Source organism: Onychostruthus taczanowskii, unplaced genomic scaffold (assembly GCF_017590055.1).
Source record: "Onychostruthus taczanowskii isolate IOZ18803 unplaced genomic scaffold, ASM1759005v1 scaffold212, whole genome shotgun sequence".
Lineage (NCBI taxonomy): Eukaryota > Metazoa > Chordata > Aves > Passeriformes > Passeridae > Onychostruthus > Onychostruthus taczanowskii.
Genome location: NW_024499374.1, coordinates 250,658 through 276,505, shown reverse-complemented (window position 1 = coordinate 276,505; position 25,848 = coordinate 250,658). Strand labels below are relative to the sequence as shown.

Sequence of the window (25,848 nt, the reverse complement as noted above, 5' to 3'; positions counted from 1 at the left end):
AGCTGGAGAGGTTAATCCTGCCAACAGAAGTCTGGCAGACAGTAAAACACTTGGGAGATAAACACAGCAAGCAGTGCTGTGGAATCAGGCTGCAGACAAACAACACTACCTTCAACTCAGAAGCATCTCATGTCTCTGGAGAACCATTGCTGGTGAGATGAGGCTGCTAAACACTGTGTTAGGGTTGCACACATTGAGTCAGGGCTGTGCAAAGTCTGTCCTTACAAATCACCTCTACACTGGTGTTTTCCACAATAATTAACACAGAGCATGCATGAAGGCATCTTGGCCTACCTGTAGTGTAGCTTGAGTAATGAGGCTGATGTTGCAGACACACAGTTTGACCTTTGGCACATTGCTGTGCCCCTGTTAAAGGTGTAAGCTTTATTAGCAAAAGCACAGTCAGATGGTCATGAAAAAAAGGCATAAATGGCAAAAACAGCAGGCCTAAGGTTATGTAGGAGTATTTGCTTGGCTACGTGCTGCACCAATCAACTCATGAGGCCTTGGAGCAGCCCCCTAAACAGCCAGGGTCAGGCGACCCAGAGGACTCCATGTCTTGTTCAGGGTCACTCTCTCTGCTGGGTGCTCCTCCTGGCCACTGGCACTCGCTGCTCCTGCCAACAAATACAGGGAAAACAGGCAAAATCACTGTCCTGTAACCACCTCCTCAGGGCCTCTGAGTTAGCAACCAGTGTGTCACACAGGCGGTAAATAAACAGTCAAAATCCTTCAGTGGATCCAGTCACTGTATAATTAAAGCTTGTGTTAAGTCTCTCCTGACAATGAACAAAGGGTCAGTGATTTGCCAAAAAACACTCCAGAGGTTGATGCTAGTGTCAGGAATAACACCTCTTTCCTGCTTCAGCTGTAGTCCTCTGGATCTCCACATACCTCACTTCACAGAAACCTCTGCTCCTGATGAGCAGCATCCTACTGATACTCTGACTGAAGAGAAATCTCACAATCATTTGCATTAAAAATGACCTGAAAGATCATATTTTTCAACCCATCCAGTTCCAACCTCTCTGCCATGGGCAGGGACAGCTTCCACTGGAGCACGTTGTTCTGAACCCTGTCCAAACCTCGCTGTGAACATTTCCAGGGATAGGGCATTCCCAGATTCTCTGGGCAACTTGTGTTAAGGCCTCACTGCCTTCACAGTAAAGAAATTATTCCAAATATCTACTCTTCCCTTTTTTAGTTTAAAACTGTCCCCCCTTATCCTGTCACTGTCTGTGTAGAAAGTCCCTCTCCCTCTTTTTTATAAGCCACCATCAGCACCAAGATTACCAAAATGTTCCCCTATTTATATACATTAGTAAGCAAAAGAATTAATATTCATTGACTACAAGTTACTTAGTTTTCATAAGAATTAGTGTTCTGTCTGCTCAGTTATTGAGCCTCTTGCTTCTCATGCTAATTAGAATGCATGCTCAGTCTTTCTTTTCAGTCAGTAGTTTCTTAAATTGCTGTCCATGAGTTGATGATCTGTCCCTGCTGGAGCGGCCCTTTACCCCACCAGAGCTGATTCAGCACAGGCGCTGCATTTGCTTTATTAGTTTGTTCCTTTTCTTGGGGGTTCTGCCAAATGTCCTTGTGCCCATAAATTCTGCATTCTTTGTGTCCACCATCAGTGGTGCATCCTCCTTCCTAGCTGACCTCCCATGTGCCCGGCTGGCGGCAGAGCTGGGACACGCCGTCCCTAACTCGCAGCTGCACCGCATGCGCCGCGCCGGGGACGTGCTGGGTTTCTATCGCAGCCCCGTGAAGGACAGCACGGAGATTGATGAACTCGCGGCCGCAGAGCTGCCCCCGAACCTGAAAATCATCTGGCAGCAGTGAGTCCCCCCACAGAGCATCCCTGTGCCTGGCTGGTGCTGCAGGGCAGCAGCACGGCCTTCTGGTTGGGGTGAGATCTGTGAATTTCAGTAATAAAGGTTCACTGAAATCACTCAGTAATGGTGAAGTCTCCAACAGCCCTGTAAAAACATCTGCTGTCGAGGCATCTTGTTGAATTCTCCAATGTCTGTTAAGGGCCCAGTTTTTTAAGTCTTTGGGTGTTAGTTTTTCTTCCCATCTAACTGATCATGCAGGTCTGCTTTTAATCAGAGGAGGTAAGCAGTGAAGCCAGGAGGACAAAAAAATAAACAGTCTGAATACTTTATGACTGTTTTCTGTAAAACAAGTTGTTTCCAGTGAGGTTGAGAGTCTGTGTGATCTTTCTGGGAATAACCCAGAAATGTCCTGGTTGTACCACTCCAAGCCTTGAACCCTTGCTCCTCTGTTTTTTTTCAGTGTGCAGATGTATGAAGCACACTCAGACGCTGCTGTTTTTGTGTGTTACAGTGCTCAGTTTCTCAACTGAGCAAATTTCTCATGTGCTGCTTTCTTCTCAAAAGCTCTGAAATTTAAGAAATGCTTTCTTTTCTCCTTTTGACTCTTGAAGAATTACAGAATAGTGTAAGTGTACACCTGCATGTTCCACTACGGGGTGAACTGGGGTGAGCTGGGGATGTTTCACTGATCATCATGGAAGGCTGAATGTTCACAAATCTCTCCCCTGTTATGTTAGCTTATGAGAAACCACAGTGTGACAAATTTCTAACTCTGTCATCTTGTTGGCTTCAAGAGGCTGTTTGGGAGCAGTGAATTGGAAGTTACTTTTTAATGAAATTATGTCCTTCCACCAAAACCAGAGACACCTGCACCTCCTTGTTTCATCTTTAACACCACCTGAGACAATACTTCAGTTGTAGTTGCACTTTGTGCTCATTCCCTTTTCTTTGACTCTCCCAGGATGTAACTTTGATAGCTCATGTAATGTGATGTGATCAGAACAGTGAAAAACTGGACTGGGAATTGGGACAGGCAAGAAAGGAGCTTGACAGCAGCTTGCCTCCTGTTTTGCTGTGTCTGAATTGAGTCAAATTGCAGTTTCCCTGATCTCAGACATACCAGTCCCTTGGAGGTGCAGACCTCATGCTTCCATCAGCACAGGAAGCTGCAGGGCCTAGAGTACAAGGGAAGAGGATCACACATGGGTGTTTGAGATGCAAAACATTTAACTACTTGTAACAAGCTGAAGAAGCAGAAATCTGAAATGACATCAAGGTCTTGCACACAGCAGCTGTACCATGGGAGGGCAAGATTTCTAGATGCTCAATTACTTTATCCCCGATAAAGTTTGTCACTTTTAAAAGTTTGTCAATTCAACTTCAGTTGAATTGAATTATAAATAAATAAATAGAAGCCCTACCCATGCATTTTTCTTTGTTTTAAGCCAGAGCAGTGGCTTGTGAAGATCAGAAGAAAGTGTGAAAAAGCCAGCTTGGGAGGGTATTTCTTGATAAAATGACTCAGAACAGATTTTTCCCTCTGGAATTTTGATTACAGCTGCAGTGAGGAACCCAGAACACTTAGCAAAGGCTCCTCATGGCCACCGACAGCATGGCCCAAGTCTGATCCTTATATTCGTAAGCCAGAAGCAGACATCAGTAGAGTCAGAAGAAGGAAGAACACAGACACAGACATTCCAGGTTTTTTTTGTGTCATAAGCAAATGAAAGACTGGCTCACGTGTTTGCTTTTTTAATAATTTTATTTTTTGCTTCTGTTTTGGAAAAATTAAAAAAAAAAGCCAAGAAGAGCCAACATGGAAATGTGAGGTAAACATTCCAGTAAAAGTACAGAGGCTCCATTCTTTAAAGGAGACACACAGCAGTTATCACCATGCTAGAAGAATGAGATGCAGGAAAATCCTAGAAACAGTGAAAAATCATTTAATGAAGCCTTTGCCCTAGTTCTAACCATTGTAAATGGGCTTTTTTTTGTTGTTCTTCCCATTGCCAACCCACAGTTAGTTGTCTTTATAATGCTTAAACAAAGTTGTTAAATTGTAATATAGCAGTTTTGATATAAATTCTGTATGGCAGAATTTACAAAAAAAAATGCAGACTGCTACTACAAACTCACCTTCTTTCTGTCTTTCTTTCTGTCTTTCTTTGTCTTTCTTGTCTTTCTGTCTTTTTCTTTCTGTCTTTATGTCTTTTTCTTTCTTTCTGTCTTTCTCCCTGTCTTTTCTTGTCTTTCCTTTCTATTTTTTTTTCCTGGCTTGTCAAAGCCGCTCAGGAAAAAAAATATATTTTGGCTTCTTGGCTGTGCCAATTTGATAGCCAAGGAATGCCACCCTGATGAAGGAGTGGTACAACTTTTCCTTTGCACCAGTGTCACTAGTTACCCCACAAATCTATGATGAAATGATGAAACACTTAATGCGCAGCCTCAGCCCCGCAGTGGTGGCTGTATATCCCCATAGTCAATTCCTGAAGCCAGGTTTCACTGGGAGCTTTAGCTGGGCCTCGGGGAGGAATGAGGATCTAGGGAGATGATATAGTCAGCTCACATGCTATCAGCTACTACTATAAATTTTGACGTCCAGTCTGTCTGTACTGCAGACCAAGGATGTTGTTTTAGTTATTCTTCAATAACTGGCACAATCACCCACACCAGAACAATCAGGCTTTGATTCAGTGAGGTGCTTAAGGACATGCTTCTAGTCTGGGAACTGGGTGTAACAAGTCCATTAACTCCTAGGGAACACTTAAGTAACTCACTGAATCAAAGATGGATTTTTGTTTCTTATTGATAGTATCATTCAGGTTAGATTCCTGATCACTGTTATTTTAGTATGAATTAAATATATGCAATTACTTCTGATCCATGCTGAGTTTACTCAGATGAGAATCTGACCCAGCACTTCTTATGGTAAGAAAAGGTAAAAGTGATTTTTTTCCCCCACAAGATATATAAATTCAAAACTGAGAAGAAAAAAATTTGTGTACAAATATCACATAACAACATCAACAATTCCATAGATGTAGTTCCTCAGTGCACACTTTAAACAAGAAAAGGGATTTTTTTTTCTTTTTCTGTTTTGCTTTTAAAGTCTGGCATAATAATATTAAAGCTGACAAAAATCAGGGCAAGCTACATCACTTCCTCATACAAAAAAAGTACAAAACATTAGCTTCTAACTAGACATAACATAATACTGGTCATCACAGTTAGACATTTAGTAACTGTGTGTCTTGGAGTATTTTACTGGAGGGTAGTAAAAAATAGCTTCAGCTGCAGATCTCCCATCTCAGGTTACTTCAGTCATAGAGGCAGAGTGATTCTGCAAAGAAGAAAAGGCAAACACATGAATGCTTGTATACAGCAGTCTGGCACTGACATACCCTACTAGTGTGCAAAAGCAGTGGGAAAAACCCTCGCTCATAAAACCTGCACTGTAGATGTATAGTCAATAATTATAATTTAAGAAAATCGTCTTGTTGATTCCTGGTGGACATCAACAGTTAAAGTTCAGTCCCTACCGGCATTTCACAGTCTAGTAGCTATAAACAGCTGACGGGATAAAATGTTTCTCATAGCTCATGAATATTTTCACCTGCTCAGCCCTTCTCTCTACACAACACAATGTGGATATATATAAGTAGCACTTAGTTTCTGGACTATAAACCTACCAAGAGAATATCTAATGCACACGGTTCTGTAGATTTAGTAGAAAGACTTCCAGTAAATCTTTGCCTAATCAAAATTGACCTCTTCAATTAAGCAAAGTATTTCCAGACATTAGAGACGGTATTGTTCCCATTTTTTTAAAAAAAATCCTCTTTTCAGTTTATTTCACAAAGAGTTTAACAAAAGTCACTATTGATCTTGCTACGCATCATGTGTGACAGGCCATCTAATAAAGGAAGTACAATTTAAAGACCAAAGAAATTATACCAATGTGTTTCAGATAACTCATGAACTACAGTTTATCCTTGTTCCTAAAATTTCTGGCATCTTCCATTTACTTGTCTGTTTTGAAAGGACTGGGTATGATGCAGTTATGCCAAAATAAGCCATTTAAATCTAGGAGTTTTAACAGAAACACTGTCAATATTGATATTCCCACTAGCTATTTTTTTGCAGGCTTGAAAGAATGCTAATATTTTTCTTCTGATGAATTAGAGATAGAAAAAAGTATATGATTTCTTCTTATTATAGAAGATACTGAACAGTAATAAGGATAAAAAACCTAATCTCTGTAATATTTTTGAGGACAGACTAGTTTATCTTCAGGAAAGAGTAAATTCTTCATACATCTCAAAAGTTTTCTGGAATGTAAATAGGCAGAATTATTTTTACTTTTCTCTCAGTTTTTTGTTCTTCTAAGCAGAAGTTTGTGAGGCATATGAAATCCTACTTCTTTAGCTGTGGATACATATGGGGGCAGAAGATCTACAGTATTTGGTAGTTTCAGGGATAAACACTTCAAAACAAATTCTGCTGTGATGCAGATTCACTCTGTTCAATGGGCTTGAAATGAGGCACATGTGGTCAGGTACAAAACTACTTTTTACTCTGATACAACTGAAAATATGCTTGGTGATGGTCTGGATAGGATATTTACAGTACCTGTGCACTCAGTGTCTCCAGAGGACTTTCCACCCTGGGAAAAGCCATTAGTGGCATTCCTCGTGGGTCTTCAGGCTTCGGTTTATAAGGAGCTGCATGACTGCCCTTAAAGTTATGGACAACACATATCCCCTGTGCAATGCAGAAGAAACCAGAGTAAGGTCAGTGTATTCCCTCCCCAGGAAAAACCTGGAGGGAGAAGGAGTTGCCATGTACACAACTGAAAGAATTTAACCTGGGTTTGGGTTCAAGGCATCATCTGTGTCAGCCTTAGACCTCAGTTACTGACATGGCTGGGCATTATGGACTGCCTTGGTGATGAACCATTCTCAGCCTTTTTACATTTCACGCTGGACACAGCAGAGACCCCCATGTATGCCTTATCATCCCAGAACCACAGACTACCCAAATGATGCCCTTTGGTGGCCAAATAGTCCCTTCAGACTCAGACTTTGTCATTTGCAAACAGTGAACACAGCTGAACCTCCCTCACATCTGGATGACACCATTTAGCACCATTCCTGCATGCTTCCAGCACCACTGCTGTGGTGTTTATCCCATAAATCCTTCCCTTATGCATGACCAGACTCATAGCACCCACATGGTGATGGTTATGCCAGTAAGACCAACTATGCAAAGCAGTGGGTAGCTTGAGGACATGACAAAAAGAAGGTACACAGGAGCTGATACATTTGCTGGTGGAGTGATTTCTTGCTGACTGCTCCCCTTCACTGCCACAGACCCAAGCAAGAAGCAGGCTGCAGCCCGGGTGGGTCCTGTGCCAGCAGGATCTGTGCCAGGGATCTGACAGCACCCCTCTGGGGAGGCCCCTTCCACCAGTCTGAAATTCAGCCTGTGACACTTACAGGGTGCCAGAAGGTCTGCAAGGTCAAAATACAGCTGGGGACAGGCTGTCACTGCCACCAACAGGTACTGGGAGCACAGACAGTGTCCTGGCCTGATAGATGGGGCAGCTGCCTCTTAAATTGCATGGGTGAGATTTAAACTGCCCTTCCCAGCAGGATCCAGACAAATTATTCACATTAAAGTCAAGGAGATTCAGGTCAGAGGCTGTAGACAACTTTTTATTTGAAATGAGCACAGGAATAAATGATGCTTGAAGGTTTGTTGATGCTTTCTCAAGTACAGAATAGAAAAAAAAATCAGTGACAGGACAATCAAGATTTAAGGGCTCTTTAAAACCTAATCCCTCCTGATTACAGGGATAAAGTGTCTGTTGCTATGTAGTGGATAGTTTTGAAGAATATTTTGATTAAACGGAACCTGGCGCATTTCTTGGTAATAGTGAGAGTGACCTGGACTGCTTGCTGTGTGAGTAAATCCGCAGCAAGACCCCTCTCACCAAACAAAACATTTAAACCACACAGGAGAGCCAGTTACACTCAAAGTCTGGAGAGATTCTCTTCCTAGATTCAGTGGGAAGGCCTTTCATGTATTTTAGAATGTTTGTGAGGGGGAAATGATTTCAGCTTTCTCTAAAAGCTGCAAAGGGAGGTAGTTTTATCTCCAAGGGAATTTATCCTGACCTTCCCTTCTGTTGCACTTGTATGGTCTGAAACAAAATGGAGAATCAGGATCACATCTCAGAGCCCCAGAGAACACCCTGTACCTCACATTTTTGACAAATACAAGCCACACAGATGGGTGTTGCAACACAGAGAAGGAGTGTCAAACACACCCTCCTTTTGATATTGAAATCTACACCACCTTTTGCAGCATTTTGCAGGACAGATCAAGTAAGAACATGGAGAGTAATTAAAATAATTGAAATATAGAAAATGTACAAATGCTACCAAATTCCAAATTAGACTTACCAATTAGTATGTTCCTGATCTCATATTAGGATTCTTTGATAAAACTTTTAATTAGATGGGGCTATAATTAGATCTTGCAGGCTACAAGTGATTACAATTTTTTATTTTTTTTAACTGTGGTATATTTAAAGGGAATGCAGAAAGAATGATGGACTTACCAGAAACAAGGCTACAGCACTCCCCAGGATGAAGCCTGCGATCACATCTGAACAGTGGTTTCGATACTCGGACACTCGATTTAGCCCAGTGAGGAAGGCAGCACACAGGGTTCCCAGACACAGCACGGGCTTGGCTAGCCTGCTACTCTTTGTTTTAATTGTGCTTGTGATGTACATCTGTAAGAAAGGGCAAACCAAAAATAAAAAGGGTTTCCACCAGAAACACATCTTTCCCACCTGGACAAATCCTAAATCAGCAAAGATGTGACAATCCCCCTGATTCATTAAAAATACAAAAAGGCACTGGGAAATGGAGGAAGAGGTTTCAGGTAATTCATAGAACAAGTTTAGGAGTACAAACCAAATACTGTTAACTTATGGCAAATATCCTCCTGCATTTACATACTGGACCTTTTCTGAGCAGTTATGCACAGGCTCAGCTTTACTGATTTTGTGCAAATACCAGTTCGTATGGTGGCAAACCTGCACTCTGAATGCACACGATTAAATTTTGCAAAGGGACATAGGAGTTCATCCTTATACTCCTGCAGAAACTGTAATGTGCAGAAGATGGAGTGCTTAGAATCTGTATGAACTAACTGCTCCAGTTTCCTAGATGGTTTTATGTTTAAGGAACAGAAAACACCGAGAGAAACCATTCCAACCATTTCCCTTGCAAGATGAAAGGAAACAGGGCGAGAGAGGTTTCTTTCAAAACAACATTGATTTTGGGTTTCACATGAAGTATCACTGTTCTCAAAATATTTTTTAATGAATCCCACATGATTCTGGGAGTTTACTGGGAAATTTTTTAGTATGTTCTGACAGAGAGTAAAAACATGTGGCTCACAGTTAGCACCCTCTCATTAGTGCCACAGCCACAAAATAACAAAGATGAAGCAAACTGAGGCTGATGGCAAAGCAATTCATTAAAATCCTTTTCAGACAACAAGTATGTAAGCCCACGTGATTTCCAAACTTTGATAATTTGAGATGTTGCTGCTTGCTTTGTTTTTCACACCTGAACCTGACTGCAGCAGATGCTTTATGACAGCTAACAGTGAGCACTAGGCGGCAATCTTGCCCCAGTCTTGGCTGGCAGTTAAGCTGCGCCTATCACCAAAATACACATTAAGGTTCTTTGGAAACAATAGGAAAAAAATCAAATCATTGCCACTGCGTGAATAATTACCACCCACCCTTTCACCCTATGCACTCCTACTCAATTCAATCGAGCAATAGGAAGCCAGATTGCTTTCCTCTTCCCCACTGAAGCACCACTGCTGTTTGCAGCGTCCAAAGGAAAACCCATCACCTCTTTAAAGTAAGAATGCAGTCCTGCTGTGACAGCTGTGAACCACAGCTGCAGAGAACAACCCACACATGCTTGTGTCCTTACAGGTATGAGATGAAGCTGGATCCCACATGGGAGGGCTCTCTTTGTCACAGATGGGAAGCATCTGTAATTGGAGTTTCACATGTCTCGGCAATAAAATGCAAACTTGTAGTAAAAAGATTTTTAGCAAGGAAGGTAATCCAAGATGTGAACAGATTGCTGAAGGAAATCTGTTAAACACTTGTGAGGAAGGTTTTAAACAAGACAAACTGTTTTCCCAGAAGGTGGGCTCCAGTTCGTCCTTAAGTCACACTCTATGTTTAGAAATAACTGGGAGAGCTTCTCCATTCTGATCAGACTTCCCAATCACTGCAGCTTGATCTCTATTGTCCAGGCCCAAAAGCCAATATATTTTTTTAGGATTCCCATAGTGTTTACCCACATTTAGAGCATGGTTTCAGAGCTCTGTGCAAGAGACCAAAACCTCAGTGAAACGAAAACATTTGGTTTCCTACATACAGCAAGTATTTTTGAAAATTTCCCACAATGCCATCCATAGAGTAAATTTATTTACAAAACTTTAAGTGTTGAAACCAGAGAGGAGGAAAGATGTGACTATAAAAACACATATCGAACATATTAAAAAAAAAAAACAAAAACCTACAGATGATTAAACTATTTATTTTGTCTGTTCAGCTTTTTTGCTGTGATCTTATCAGTAGACTCAAGCAGTGTATTTAGCAATATGCAGTGTGTGATAGCAGCATTTATCCCATGTGATTCCTCTTCCGTCTTTTTCAGAGAGACAAAATCATAGACAGGGAGGCTTTTTTTGTCTGCAAGTTTAAAATAGACATATACATTTTTATATGTATATGCACATATATGTATGTATTTAGAACACATTATATCTATAATGAGAAAGGCAGAGTGGAAGAAATCTGTCTTGTCCCTTCAGTAGAGAAGATTTGTGACAGTTTATTTTCCTTGGAAAATTCAAAATTTCATACCAATATTACAAAAGTCTGTGTCCTAGAAGTTTTATGAAAAATGTTTTATTTTTCCATAGAGATTCCTACAATAAAAGAGAAGCAGAGCCTTTGACAACAATGCTCAGTGCAGCTGTTCATGGTGCCAAGGCCTTGAATTGATCAGGGTTGCAGGAGGTATTTGCTGTAGTGTCCTCTGCTATTCAGCTTTTTCAAAACTTGGAGGATTCATGTCCAGGAGCAGAGAACCCGGAGAAGCTGACTTTAGTCATGGGGTGGATTGTGGTGGCTGCACTATGAGCTCAGAAATGCTCATTAAGCCTCAGCCTTGACAAACAGCACCTGGACTAAGCCCATGTTGAGCGTATCAGAGACGCTGTCTTTTCCCAAGATCTAACAGGTGTCTAACAAGCACCTGTTTTTTAATGAACAGCCTTGGCAACTCATTTTTCTTGCCTAAATAACAACCCAAGTGTTGTTATCATATTTTTCTTAAACAAACCTTCAAAGGAAGTTACTGACTAAAATTGTGGCTACGATGGAAAATTCCCACTCTCTTGGGGTCATTAAACAAGGGGCCAAAGGATCTTTTTCTGCTCTTGACTCCCTGAAGATAAGGGGGTAATCAGTCTCAAACACTGATAAATGGATGGCTGTAGAGCCAACAAAGGTCTGTTGGAAAAAACAGACAAGAACTGTTGGTAATATCCAAGGATTGTGGTTATTAACACGGCAATGAGAAATACCATGTTTTGGCTGGAGAAGGGGGGCCAGAGATAGGGCATTTTTCTGTGACAAACAACTGCAACACAGCACAGAAAATGGACATGGACTACAGGGTGGGATTAAAGCTACCCAAGACCCCTGAAGCCTTCCACCCATTTCCAGAAAGACTGGAAGAATGGACTGCACACGATAATTAATTTACAGAGAAAGTGAGAAACACATCTTTCAGGTTAACAAACCTGCCCATAAAGAGGTATCCTCCCAAGCCCAGGCAGTGCCCCCAGACATCTGGGGATTGATTGCCTGGACATCTCAATGGCTGGGCCAATGCAGGTGGATTGATGTTGAAACCAGAACTGACATCCTATCAGCTGGATTCATGCTGGAACCAGGAATGGTGATCTCTTTTTCTAACCATTTTTTTTTAATTGGAAGAGGAACTTAAGTTCATGTGAGTTCACAGCAGCTTGCACTAGGTACAGTGACTGCCATCTCTTCCTGTGATCATTCTGGGAGACTGATAAAACTTCTTTAGATGACATTCTTATTTTTTTTTTTTTTATAAGTATGGAAGCCAGGGCTGCTACCCCTTTTCCCCTACTTCAGGCATACAAATTAATTTCCACCTGCAGAGGTCACAGAAGTGATGCTTTGGGTTTTCCTCAACTTCTTTAGAAGGTGACAAAGAAAAGTCTAGTTGATTAAATATAAATCCCAGATTATAAAAAAACCAAAACCAAACACCAAAAACCCACAAAGCCAAACCAGTCACAGGGGGAGGGTTTTCAGTAGCAGAGTAATGAACAAATGAGACACCTGCACAGGATATTTGAGGTTCAGTGAAGGGAGAAGACTTCCAGATTTCATAAGACATTTTATAAAGCAAGAACCACGTCTTTGCTTATTCCATTCTCCAGCCTCCTTATGTTGTACGTGTTCTATTTTTCTTGCTCCATGGCTCAATTCTTCAGCTTTATGCAAAACACGGCTATTACTAAGCAAATAACCTGTGTTTTATGTTCAGTAGGCCACATTATTATGCATACTAAAATCAGCAAGAGACTTCTCAAAAATCTGTGCACAGCACAATTATTAAGCAAAGCTGGATATGAACAATGCATTTCTTGTGTAACGCTCATGTTATTCCCAGCGGACAAACAAAGAAAAGACAAGAAAACACATTTGTAGTTCTAAAAGGTGACTTCAGGCAGAGAAATGGGCTGAAATTGGACTGTGGGCTGAAATGCTTTAATGGCAAACTTTCATGACTTTGTGGCTCAGAAAGTGTTCCATGTCCTGGCTCCATCTGACATCTTCCTGTGTGAGAAGTGCACGCCCCTAGCAGATACTCCTGGAAAACTAGAGCTCAGAAATACTTTGTTTAGGTTCATGAAGAAATACAGTGTTACCCTTCAGCTGTAGAAGTCAGCCTGTTATAGAAAATTTTCCCTCCTAGGAAACAAAGGAGGCTGGGCAGGGAAAGTCCATGAAAGGATGTAATCAGCTTAGGACAGAACCCGGACTAAGCCTGATCCTGGAACTTCCACCTAAGAGTTTATCATGGTGCAAACAGCTGTTACAACCATGTTATGTATATTGTGGGCTGTATTTCACATAGGGTTGCACATTGTTCAGAAGGAATGTGCACAAAATGTTACAGATTTTCCAAACATTTCCCAACCAATCCTGATCAAAGGAGTTACAGTTTATTTCTCCATCATTATTCACACAACATTCAGTGCAAACAGATGGATAATGAAACAGCAGTGGGTGGACTCTTAATTTTAGAAGTAATAATGTGGTGCTTCATTTATCTGCTACCAAGAGCACCAGGCAAAATACTCAGTAAATACCCTGTCTTTAATAACTTTAATGCTTTTCTTGCATACTTATAACCAACACACAGACTCTGACACTACTCAAGCTATAGGGAGAGAAAAGACCTAGGTTAATGCATTTTGAGATCAGAACCAGGTTAAGTCCTTGGATCTTTACTGCAAAACCACCAAGATTTTCTACTTTGGTAGTAAGATTCTTGAATCAGTTTTTAAAAATCACAGAAACTTTAGCCAGGGAACACAAAGGAGCAGTTGATCTGTTTCATCAGACTTCATAATTTCCTTCCTGTCTGCATGGCAGTGTCACTTGTCAGTGTGTCAGCTGGGGTACATTTCTCTGTGATAACAACAAAATTCTGGCACTGACTTTTATTAGAACCCTCATTGCAATGTGAGTTCAGGTCCTAAACATGGGAAGCAAAATTCAGTCTTGAGTTCAGACCTCTATTGAAAGGGCACAATTTAAATTTCAAATGTTCAACAATGCATGGCACGTGAACAAATGTAGCAACCCAGAAGCTGTTTAAGGATCAGCTTCATTTTAATGCGCATAAGACAGGGGCAGGGATAAAAGAAAATTGAATTAGAAGATCAGCAGCAAAGACACATTTATGACGTGATTGTGATGCCTCCACATGCAGTGCCTCAAAATCAGTGAGCATTTCATTTGCTTATACAAGGACTGATAAAATGGAGAGAGAAGGGGATCTTCCCCCACTGATAAAGAAAAAAGCTGCCCCCAAAACAACCCTCTTTTTCTCCAAAAACCATTGTAAGAAAAATGCCCCATCTAGAAAATACAGAAACCTCTCATGCAAGTCAGCAGTCATCACTGGCACCCACCGTGGCATATAAAGCTGAGTAGATGCTCAAAGCAGCATGTTTCGATGGAAAGGATCTCCTGGCCTTTTCAATCACCTCCACATCCCCCGTGCAGATGTTGCCATTGTTTATGAACTGGTGATGGGCCCGACAGTTGTTTCCAGTGTAGTTGGGTTTGCACACAGTCAGGAAGTAGGGAGCCAAGTTCCCAGTCACAACCTGGCCAGCATTTACAAAGATGTCAGTGGCAAAAAGTCCAAATGCAAACACTCCTGTGAGGAAAGGTTAAAAATAGTGATTATTCAAACAGGTTTAGAAAATGTCACTATACCTGAGAGGGAGAGACATAATGAGAGTATTATCATGCACTTATAACAAATCTGTTACAAAAAAATGGGATCTCTGAGCCTGAAAGAGCAGTGTAGTGCTGAGACACAATTCTTCTCTTATCTAATATAACTACCTAGGATTAAGTACCTTTTGGATTTTGACTATTTGCTACCTTGATGGTGAAAATTTACAATCCTGACCTAGCAATATTTGGCATGTGCTTTTGGAAGCAACCCAATGCTTTGCTCTGGAAGACAGCTGCAATTCAGCTCATGTCATCAGGAGCACATAGCCTGTGACATGAAGTATTCACTTGAATGCAGGAACTTTTCCAGGGTTGTGAAGCATCTCTTGATCAATACTGCAATTGTCACATCCTTCACTGACTCCCCTTGAGTGTTATCAATACAGCTGCTATGAACATATGAGCATCTTTCAGATGCATGTAATGCCTGCATACCAAAGGTACAGAACAGCAGGTTTGCAAAATTACCAAACTGAAATGTTCTGAAAGATTAAATCAGCTCTCCTCTTCCCCTTCTAATCACTAAGGTTGATTAAAGTGTCACAAAAACACAGAACAAATAAATATTCACTTCTGATTTAGGGATATTGAGGGTCATGCAGTTTTGCTTTCTCCCTTCTGTAGCTCTGTAAGCAAAAGTCATTAAATTATAAATTATCTGAGACTGATATGTATTTAAATATGACCAAGAGCCGGAACTCAAGGGAAATCATCTTAGGAAAGCTGTGATAAAATCTTGAGAGCTGGCACCATGATTGTAACGTCTTCACTACTTATCTATACTGAGTTAAAAAACAGATTAAAAGGCTGCTCTAGTCTGAGCAAAAAAGTCCAAAAATATGAGGGACTCAAAATAATGCAGCATGTACCGACAGTAACATACAATAAAATGTAACTAAAATGGATTTGTTGTACAAGTGTTGAGTGGGGTTTGCCTGTGCTAGCCAGTTAGAGAGATGGTTTGGTGCCACTGTGGCACAGATCCCTTGCTGGCGTACTGATGGGAAGAGTCCTTCCCTTGGGAAACAGCCTGGAGGGGCTGCAGGACTGCAGAGCTGTTCCTCCTCACCATCCTTCCCCAAGGTCAGCAAGGAGGGTTACACAGTAAGATGATTCTGGAGGCTGAAGGTATTACTATTCTTCATGTACATTTATTTTTATTTATTATTAATGAACTGGTATGTGATCATGAATTTAAAAAGCCGGTGGTGGCCAAAGAAGGAGGCTTCCTGTGGTTTTAGGCTGCAGGACTGGCCCCTGTCTTTTCAATGATGTGACAGTTTTCCTCTGATTTATCTGGCTAAGTGTGTTTAAAAGGAGAACATAGAGACTGCTCCTTTATTTCCTTTATCCCTCTGGTAATATTTCAAATCCATGGTTTTCCACACCATCAGGAACTTCTCACCTACATTAGTCAGTGCACAAGCAAATTCAAAGGAAAAAGGCAGAAGGGTATCTTTTCAGCCTGGTGAAACAGCTGAAGTTATGACAGAGAAGAATCTTGTTTTATACACAGCACTCTGTCAAAATTGTATCTTTTTTTGGCACAGCTTGCTTTAAATAGCAACTTTCTCATGTGCTGTGTAAATTACAGGGAGTACAGCGAGGATTATTACTCAGACTTTACAATAACTAGAGGAAATTTAAGTGTCAGGCAGTCTGGCTCATGCTCTTTAATGTGTACGTACAAGTCAAGAATCAAGACATTTCAGGAAAAGGTCATGGACTACACAAAACTATTCCAATCTCTAGGAAGTGCATATATGCAAAGGTACTTCTCTCCATTAAGAAAAGAAGTTTTACCACTTGCATTTTCTTAATATTTGGTCGCACAGAAAGTGGTGGCCCAAATGCAGCTGCTGAGGCCTGCAGGAACCTGGCGAAGAGCAAAGCAAGCCATGGCCGAAACCTTTGTCACATTCTGATTGTGGTGAATTTTGTCTGCTGCAGCTCCTCTCTCACAGTTCTGCCAAGCTGTGCTCTGTGAAAATCACAGCCAAGTGCAGCAATGAGTCTGGTGGGCAGGGATGTGACCCTTGCAGGCTGATTACACCTCATGTCTCTGGAGACTTGGAGCAAGGGTTGGCTGTAATTGATTTAAAGGCTGTAATGCCAGTATGCCTGGGCAGTGCTGGACAGTCCCCTGATGGTTTCTGTACCTCAGGAATCCATCTGTTCAATGGATTTGTTCAATGACCTTCAGCAGCTAAACTAACTGACTAGAGCACAAAAATGCAGTGATGTGATTGCCAGCTTTTTAGAGGCAGACAAATTGCTCTGAAAGTCTTCATGGGAAGAACAACTAGCCCCAGCTCTTCAGGGTCATGCAGCTCACGTCTGTGGTACAATGACAGAGAGAAAGAATGAGAGAAGACCCGACTCTTCCAGACTTTGACACCCAGGTGTAATGGGAGGTGGTGTCATCCTGCTCAGCAGCAAGTGCTTTTTATCAGTGTGCTCACTCTGGGCCAGAAAACCTGGCAATGAACTGTAGCGCAGAACTTGGCATATAGTGAGAAAAGATGGGAACAGTGCAAGCCACATGGGAAGCAGACCTACAGCTCTCACTAGCAGAAAGGATGAAGGTTAATTGCAATTACATAAAGCCAATCTTTCCCCTCAGCCACTCTTGTCACATAGTCTGGCTGCAAAAAGAGGCCTTAAAGAAGAAGCAGAAGCTACGTCTGGAAAGGCCTCCTGACTTCTCATTGTACTGAGTACTCTCAGCTGTGCTTGTGTCTCAGGTGGAGAAAAAGGCACCTAGAAGACAAAACAATAAGCAGAATGTAACTGGGAGAGATACTAGCTTAGACCAGATATAAGAGGGCAGGCTGTACTCCCCGCTACTCTCTCAGCTGCTCCAGAGTCCAAGAAAAGGAAAGTCCTGTTAAAAAATGCTGAGGATGGATGAAGTGAAGCTTGACTTTCCTGCGTCATCTCACCTGAACTAACACTTGCCTTGGAAGAAAAGTCTAAGTATTTAGCAGTTTCAATTTTGAACGCTTCATTTTTAATTTCTCCACTTACACATCCCTCTAAATAATTGTCAGAAAGTCCTAAATGAACTCATGGCTTCTGGGCTCTGACTCACATCCTATTCTCATGTTCTATCCCCTATCAAGTTCCTTCTGTGGCATTTAATCAGTGCTGCCACCTCCAGCTCTACAGCTTTTTCTAACAGAGGCATCTGCCCTGAAGAAGAATCCAGATCTTCTCACTCACTGTAGCCTCAGAGCCTCACCTCTGTCCTCCCTGCAATTCATGTTCAAGCTCTCTTCTTCCACCCTGAATCTATGTCACATCAGTCACTGCAGCTGCTTGTTGTCTCTGTGGAAACTCTCGCTATTGGAGGCATTTAAAATGCCACTGATTTGAAAAAAAAAGACCAAATCACCACCACAACAAAAATCAACAAAACTCCCCTTGGAACCTATAGAGGAGCAGCTGAAAAGACATTGGGAAGAAACAAGTGAGAAGCCAGTGGGTGGAAATGAGAATCAGGAAGTAGAATGCTTTATTAAGGAAAAATCAGGAAACCCTTAAATACAGTGACAAAAGAAACAATGCATTGAAGGGTTCATGAGACATCAGAAGCTGAGCTCCTCAGTAACATCATCATGTTTTCTACCAAGAATATTTATTAGGCACTCCTCTCTGTCCCAATTATCTGAATTTCTCACTCTTAACCTAACTTGCTTGTAAAGTGTTCATATTTCACATGCACACTCATACTTGCCTAACACCTTTCCCACCCCTCTGTTTTTTAAGGAAGATTAGAGTTTCACTGAAAGGTGTCCCTGGAAGGACTCAGGGCTCTATGGGAATGCTGATTCTCAGCTCATTTTTGAATGCTTTGCTGTAAGAATTCTGTGCATCCAATAAAGACATTCACTTATAGTCCTGTGACTCAGACTCTGCTAAACCACCCTTCATTTCATCTTAAAGGATGTGTAAAAAGAGACCTGTATCATTAATCCATTTTACAACAGGAGAGATCGGGATTGCAGGGGACTTTACTGTCCTGTTGCCATGGCATCAGGAATAGGCTCAGCATCAAGCTTCTGAGTGCTCATAACCTCTTTCTAAGACTGGCTATGATCTTCCACTGAAACCCCACAAAGCTCACTACTCCAGGGATCTACTATCTTCTGACTCTGACCATGCCAGAAGAAATTCAGTTCCCAGTGCAAAAGTCCTCTGGAGGCTCAAGACTCCTCCTGACAGATGCACAGGGTCTCTTCCTTCCTCGCTGCTTTCACAAGCACCAGTTTTCATGGAGGCAGCTGCCAGCTCAGAGCTTGGCATCAAAGAGAACTGTAAGGCCTGATGTGTTCCCAGCACAGAGACCTGTCCCTCATTGTGGAGATTCTTCAGTGATAATATCTACAGTAGTTCAAACTGCTGCAGCAGTTTCGGTTGGGGCAACACCCAAACAGAAGCTCGAGCCCTGTGGAAAGGCAGCCAGTTAATAACAGAACATGCACTGTTTCATGGTGAACTTCAGAAGCAAGGCAGAGAGAAGGATAAGGTCAGCTAAGCTGTTTTGTGCAGCTGCTCAGGGAATTGGCATCAGAGCTCTGGGGTATATCTATCCTATTACAATAAACCCAATGTGTGTATAAATCTTGTAAACCTTTATTTGCCAAACTAAAATCTTAATTTGCTGAAATAAAGCCCTAATTTAATTATTTAGCTGCCCACTGTGAAGTGTCACCGTGCTTTAGATTAAGTTGTCAACAGAAGCTGATCTGCACCATTTGTTAACGGCAAATTATGTGCATCTGAAGTAAAAGCCACTGGTAACAAGCTGATGAAGCATGCTGAATCTCTAGATAACTGAACTAGAAAGGGGCTACTTGCATGTTATCAGGGCTTTGCAGGTAGACGACTTAATCACATGGATTAGAAGCCTAATATAATGCAACACAATACATACAATACTTTCCCTGTCAGACTGGGTCAGGGAGGTCTGAGTCCCTGATCCTGGGAGTATGATAGCAGCTGCACATAAAAAGACTAAAACCTTGACTCAAACCATTCACTAAAATATTTTATAACCTCTATTTGCAATACAAAGGATTAAGTAGAACACAGATACAAATGCAAGGTGGAACAATCTTAGCAAAGTGCTGAATGTGAAATTACAAGCCAGAATGAATAAATATACCAAAGGCTGCGTATGCTCAAGTTGGGAGACAGGGAGAAGAGGCAGAGACCCAGGAAACAGACACCCTTATCAATTAGTTTCTCAAAGTTTCATCAGATAAATAGCAAGTTTTGACATCAAAAATTGATGACAGCACTGCTGAGAAGGGTGGGGAGAGGAGGGAGGAGAGAGGATGTGCCTAAAGTAAAGCATTGCAGCAGCAATATATTAGGAAAAAACCATTCTGCAGAATTGCACACCACTAGTTTGACCTCAAAACCTTAAAAAAAAAAAAGTCTGTGAAAGCAGCTGTAAAAGATAAAGAGAAAGATGGAAAAAATTGAAGCATACATCAAAGTCTGATGCTTCCAAGCTAAGCAAGCTTTTTTTCACTGATAAAGTGTTTTTCTAAATACAGGGTACCTAGCAGGTTTCACCAATCTAGGCTGTGATACAGGACTTGATATACACTGCAGAAGGGTGAGAGGCAGTCTTTTGCTACAAAAGCAAATGTCAATCAGCATGAAGGATTCGTGTCTGGGCCAGGAAGCAAGAAGAATTGTGGCTCTGCTTCAAGTAGACAAAGAATCAGGGAAAGATTTAATACAAAGCTCAACACTCATAGTCTCAACTAAACTCAGGAGGGAAGGCTCTTAGAAACAGGCATATGCTGAGACCTTGAGGAAAACAAGGAAGGAATCAAAGAGAGCACAGTAAACAAGATAGGAAAAAACTAGAGACGAAACATGGGGCTTTGTTAGCATTCCAGAAAAGCTGTAGGTTTTTTGTTTTGCTCTGCTTTCAAAGTGCAAAAAAGTCCTTAATTTTGTATACATGAAGGAAAGTAAGAGCAGAAAAGCTCAAATCCAGCAAGGAGAAGATCCAATGGAGATTGCATTACAAGAGTATTTATATTTTAGAGGCCCAAAAGATGGCTTAAAGTTTCCCTTTTTGCATCTCTTTCCTTGCAAAATATAAATGAACGTTCAGTGAAATATCTACAGCTTTCTGCTTGTTTTGTGGAAAGCAAATTTAGGCTACTATTCTTAAAATCTCATCTCTTCCCAGCAACTTCCATTACAGAGTTAGGAGAGGGTAGAGAAAAAGCCTCTTTGCACTCCTAAAATCTGGGCCCGGCAACTCTCAAATTCTCCATTATGTGCCTTGCAGGGTCAGACAGTAGTGTTCATTTTTCCTGACACATGAGAACCTAGACACATTGTAGGATTTTTCTTGTCCTTTTGAATAATATAAACTGTAATGCCTTACAAGGCAATTTTCTGAGGAGTTAAGTAACTGCTTTTTGCAAGTATTTATTAAGACTTGCTCAAACCTCTGGGTACCAAAAATAAATTGGCAGCAAACTTTTTTTGCAACAAGCCAGACTGCTTCCTAAGGAAGAGAACTTACTTGCAAGAGAACTTAGTTAATCAGCTCTGTAACATTTGTCCCTAAAGTTTATCAGAAGAAGGCACACACAGAGAAATCTATGTACAAGCAACCTAGTTGTCTTTGCACAGCCAAGCACCTGGGAAGCTTCATTTTGGAGTGGGCTAAGTATGGAGCTAACTTCCCTGGACCATCCAGGCACAGAGTACAGCTGCTCAGTCCATGCCATGTTTTCAAAGGACAGGTGAAATGCAAAATGAAAAACATGCAGTTACCTTCAGTTCCTTTCATAAATTATTTCATCCAACAAATTCTATTTATCTCATTTCACTGCAGAGTCAGGGAAAAGGTTTCAGAAGAACACAAGCACACAGTGTAGTTTAAGACAAGGCAAAGACTTCAAGCCTTTTCTAATAACATTATCTTCATTTTTCTCAGGAAAACAAACACAGCTGCTAAGCCAAGATTCATTTCCCTTGCATGGTTTATGTCCTACTACTCTCTAAGAGTCCACTGTATCATTGCTATCCCCGTCTCTTCCTTCAGAAAAGTAACAACAGCACACTTAAGAATAAAGCTAACAATAAGAAAACATACTGAGCAAGAACTTAGCCTCCATGATCTAAGGACTCTAATGTTGACCCCGCAGGCAAGAGTGCTTGATTGGGACTTTGCAACATGCCAAATGTGCTGGAACAGTCAAAAAGCCCTGAGTGGCCCAGTGGACACTGGTACCCTGCTTCTCTCTTAATGGCAGTTTGCTGTCCATCAATATATCCCAGAGGTTATGTGAAGTTCAAGGGTGTTTTATTTTTACATTTCTGTGTCTTTCTGTTCCCACAGCAGCACACAGATCAGGCCAAAGTAACAAAACACACGTGATTTGCTTCCACCTCCATGGTGGCAGAAGGTACATCACTCCCTACCTTCCATGCATAAAGCAGGAGGCACAGAGAGAGCTGAAGGAGAAGGAAAACCATGGTTCTTCCTCCTTTGCAGCATACATTTGCTGATGGCATATATGCTAGCACCTTCAACTCTGGGCTCTGAGGAACTATCCCTGCTTGCAGCCAGGGATGTGCTCCATGGAAGCAACATAACACCTGCCACAGCCACAGCAGACATTTTCATTCCAGGTAAAGCTCAGAAATTAAGCAGTGACGGGGAAGAAGCATCCCAGATACTTTCAGCTTTTCTCCCCCCACTGCTTGTGGTCAGACTATGAATCTGGCCTCAGCTCTCTCTCTGTGAGAGGCAGTGTGTGAGGGTGCTTCCCTTCTGAGAGCGCACAAGGAGGGCAGTGCAGTGATGGCAAAGCCCCTCTTGGCCACTGGGGAGTATTCTGAGGAGCCACTGGCCCATGCCATCAGCCAGACATCCCATCCCACGCATGAACTGGGGACCCATCAACAGAGTGAAGAAGGTAAAGCGGTTTGCAAGCACCATAAAAAGCAACCTCCTAATGGTTTAATGACAGAACTTCATTTCTCAGCAGTTAACTCAATGAAAGCTCTAAGAAAAAGCAAGTACAATGAAAATAATATTAGTATTTTGAAGTGAGCTCTGGGCTTTTTACGTTGTGCTCAGCTGAACATTATGTGGCAGAGCTATGGATGTTGAAATTAGAGCTGAAAAGAAAAATGCTAGATAGATGAGCTGGTGAGGACAAATTTGTAACTAAAATGGGTAGCTCGCATAAACTAGCAATGATTAATTTATTCATATAAGGATTTGATTGGTAAAACCTTTCTTTAAGGGTCTCCAAAAAGCATTAAGCTCAGCAGAATATGATCTAAACCAGCTCCAGCCAGCATGATATGGCAAATTTTGAAAGTTACCTTGGAAATCCTGAGGGGACTATCCCTCTAAGGTGGAAGATGCCTGCAAAGATTTCACAGCTTAATTAATTTTGTGATGTACTTTGTCAGCGTGTTTCATCCTGGTTTGGTGCAAGCAGGGTCCAAGCTTGCAGTGCACAGGATGCTTACCTGTAAAACGTATTATTCTTCGAAGCAGTGGGTTCAGGTAACAGCACTCTCCAGTCAAAATAGTTTTCTCTTGAATTATGAGGGTTTCTCGGGTTGACTTTATGAAATACATGGATATCTCACCAATAAAAATCTGCCAAGGAAAGAGAAAGAAACAGAAGGTTAAAAATTACATGAGCAAACATTGAAACATGGGTGTCTAGTTCCAGCTCAAAGACAGTGCTACACAGCCCTGTTTTGGGGACACTGCACTTGCACTGTGGGGCTCAGCATGACTGACACACACCCAGCTCCCACCCTGGGGAGGGATCATTCCTGCACTCAGTCGTAGAGAGACCCAGAGAGGCTGACTTCACTCATGGGGAAGATTGTGGTGGTGCATCTCTCCCCTTCCCCCGGCTGCACTATGAGTTGAGAAATGCTCATTAAGTCTTGGCCTTGATAAACTGCACCTGGACTAAGCCCCGCTTGAGCATATCAGAGACACTGTCTGTTCACAGAAACTCTGCTGTCTAATGAGGATTTGTTTTTTCACTAACAGCCTTGGAAACTTATTTTTCTTGTGTGAATAATAACCCAAGTGAAATAATATTTTAGTTGTTGAACTTTCAAAAAAAGCTACTAACTTGAATTGTGCCCAGGGTAGAAGATTACCATAACTGCAGCCCAGTCTCTTGTGACCCTCAGAACACGGGTTCAAAGTGAGATCCTTTTTGAGCTCTCGATTCCCAGAAGATAAGAGGGTAATGTATATGTCTCAAACACTGATAGCTGGATGGCTGTGGAGCCAGCCAAGGACTTTTGGTAATAACAGACCAGAAATAGTGGTAGCAACCAAGGATTGTTGTTATTAAAACACTGTGAGAAAGAGCAATATTTGTCTAAATGTTCTGTTATCAAAAATGAAGTCTCCACACAACCACTGATCATAATGTTAGTTGTGCTTATGTATTACATATATTTGTATGATCTTAACATTCATGCTTTCTATAAATGTAATAGCTGCTTCCCATAGGAATAGGATAATTTCTTAAGCACTTAGAACTAATTTACTACTGTTGCACTGAGGCCTATCTACCCTCACTAAAGCTGGACAGAATTTAATCACAGGCTTTAGAGGCAATGATGCACACACAGCAGGAACCTCTGAAAATATCACCTATCATATTCTGTCAGCAGGCTTTAGAAAGGGAAACTGGGACCCTTTTAGAAAGACAGAGTTTCTAATTAAAGTCTTTAAAATAAAAAAACCCCACAACTGCCTGATGTGGAAGAAATGAAGAAATTTTAAGGGGAAGCACTCAAGATTATTAATTTAATGCATTATTGCAGGACATACACAAGAGAATCCATAGTGTTAGGGAACAGTCAGACAAAAACAACACAGAAGTGTTTGTGTACACACACACGGGTGGCACAGACACACGGAGTTAGTATAAATGTCAAGGAAGTCACCTTAGTTCACTCTGACTGCTGGAATGGTGTGTTGTTTCAAGGGCAACAATTTATCCTTATTAAGTCAGATGAGTGTCCTTATTGATTATTGACATTCAAGCCAAGTACGCTCAACCTCTTTATAATTCTACCCGCTGATGGCAAGAGCTGTGGAGCTGTAAAATGCATGTCGATAATGGCATCTGGAGGGGAGCTGATGCATGGGAGCTGCACTGAAATATTGCCTTTATCCCGTTTCACCCCATCTGCTCTTAACAGAATTGGCAAGCAGTTCAATAAGCTCAGCTCACTAACGACGGGGCTGGGAATTAAGAAAAAGACCATCTGCACTAAAGCAGTTTGAAAGTGACACTCTGTTTCAACCCATTTATTATTTGAGTTATTACAATGTTCAGAAGTTTGAATTACTGCTTTGGCTCTCTCTCTGCTCAGGGTTGTACATACACACTAAGAGATGATTCACACCCTGAGGGAATTCTACTCTGTGAACACAGGGGCTACTCGACTTTAAAATATCCTAAACTTTTCAAATATGAGAGACTTAGTCATATCCACAGTCATATCCTGTAACTATACATCCATCTTTAAAGTTCCTTTACCTCAGAAGTTAATGGAGGATTTTCCAGCTTCAATCCCCATATTTGTTTCTATAAATCTAGCTGTCTGGCATACTCCTAGCAACTCCCATGTGCATAGTTTACTTCTACTTAGATTTAGGAGTAAATTTTGCCAGGCTATAAATCTGTTCAGTTCCATTCCACTGATTTAATCAGAATTATCCCAGATTTCCTACAGCATAACAGTTCAAAATTTGATTTTTAAAAATGAATACTGCCTTTGGTTTACCGCAGAGTTTAGCTATATGGCAATAAAGCTGTGTTTGTGTGGAGATACAAAATGATTCAACATAACTGTACCTTTCTTGTCATGTCATCTCTGGCACTAAATTTAGTTGCTGAAATTTGTTTTCTAATATGCTTAATATGGGTTCTCTAGAAAGTCAGCCTTGATGTTTCCAAAAAATTCAGTGGGCAATTGGACACCTGATTCTGAAAGCTGATCTGTCTGTGCGCAGTTGAATGTGGTCTGAATAGCTCTCAAAGAACTTGTTTGTTTTTTTGTTTTTTTTTTTCCCCATGCATTTTGAAATCAAGTAACTCCAGTGATTCTCGTGATTTAAACTGTGATGATGCTGCACAAGCAGGGTCCACATCCAGCCAAGTTCTCCAGCTGGCCTCCCAGAATCAATCACCAGCACTACTGAGTACCTCAGCTCCTGCCAAAACAGAATCAGCACTTCAGGAATGGTTACCAATCAGTTCTATAGCTGACATCTAAATATAG

At 41.4% G+C, this 25,848-nt stretch overlaps 1 protein-coding gene across 1 annotated transcript in view; it reads right to left on the bottom strand.

The window, feature by feature from the left end:
• Positions 1–4,018: 4,018 nt before the first annotated feature.
• PLPPR1 (phospholipid phosphatase related 1) overlaps positions 4,019–25,848 on the bottom strand; it is a 118,190-nt gene continuing 96,360 nt past the window's right edge. Inside the window, exons 4-8 of the mRNA XM_041404551.1 lie at positions 23,050–23,182; positions 14,193–14,443; positions 8,461–8,637; positions 6,468–6,599; positions 4,019–5,178 (exon numbers count right to left, since the gene is read on the bottom strand). Coding sequence (XP_041260485.1) covers positions 5,146–5,178; positions 6,468–6,599; positions 8,461–8,637; positions 14,193–14,443; positions 23,050–23,182 — 726 coding nt within the window. The 3' untranslated portion in view covers positions 4,019–5,145. The remainder of the gene's footprint in view (positions 5,179–6,467; positions 6,600–8,460; positions 8,638–14,192; positions 14,444–23,049; positions 23,183–25,848) is intronic.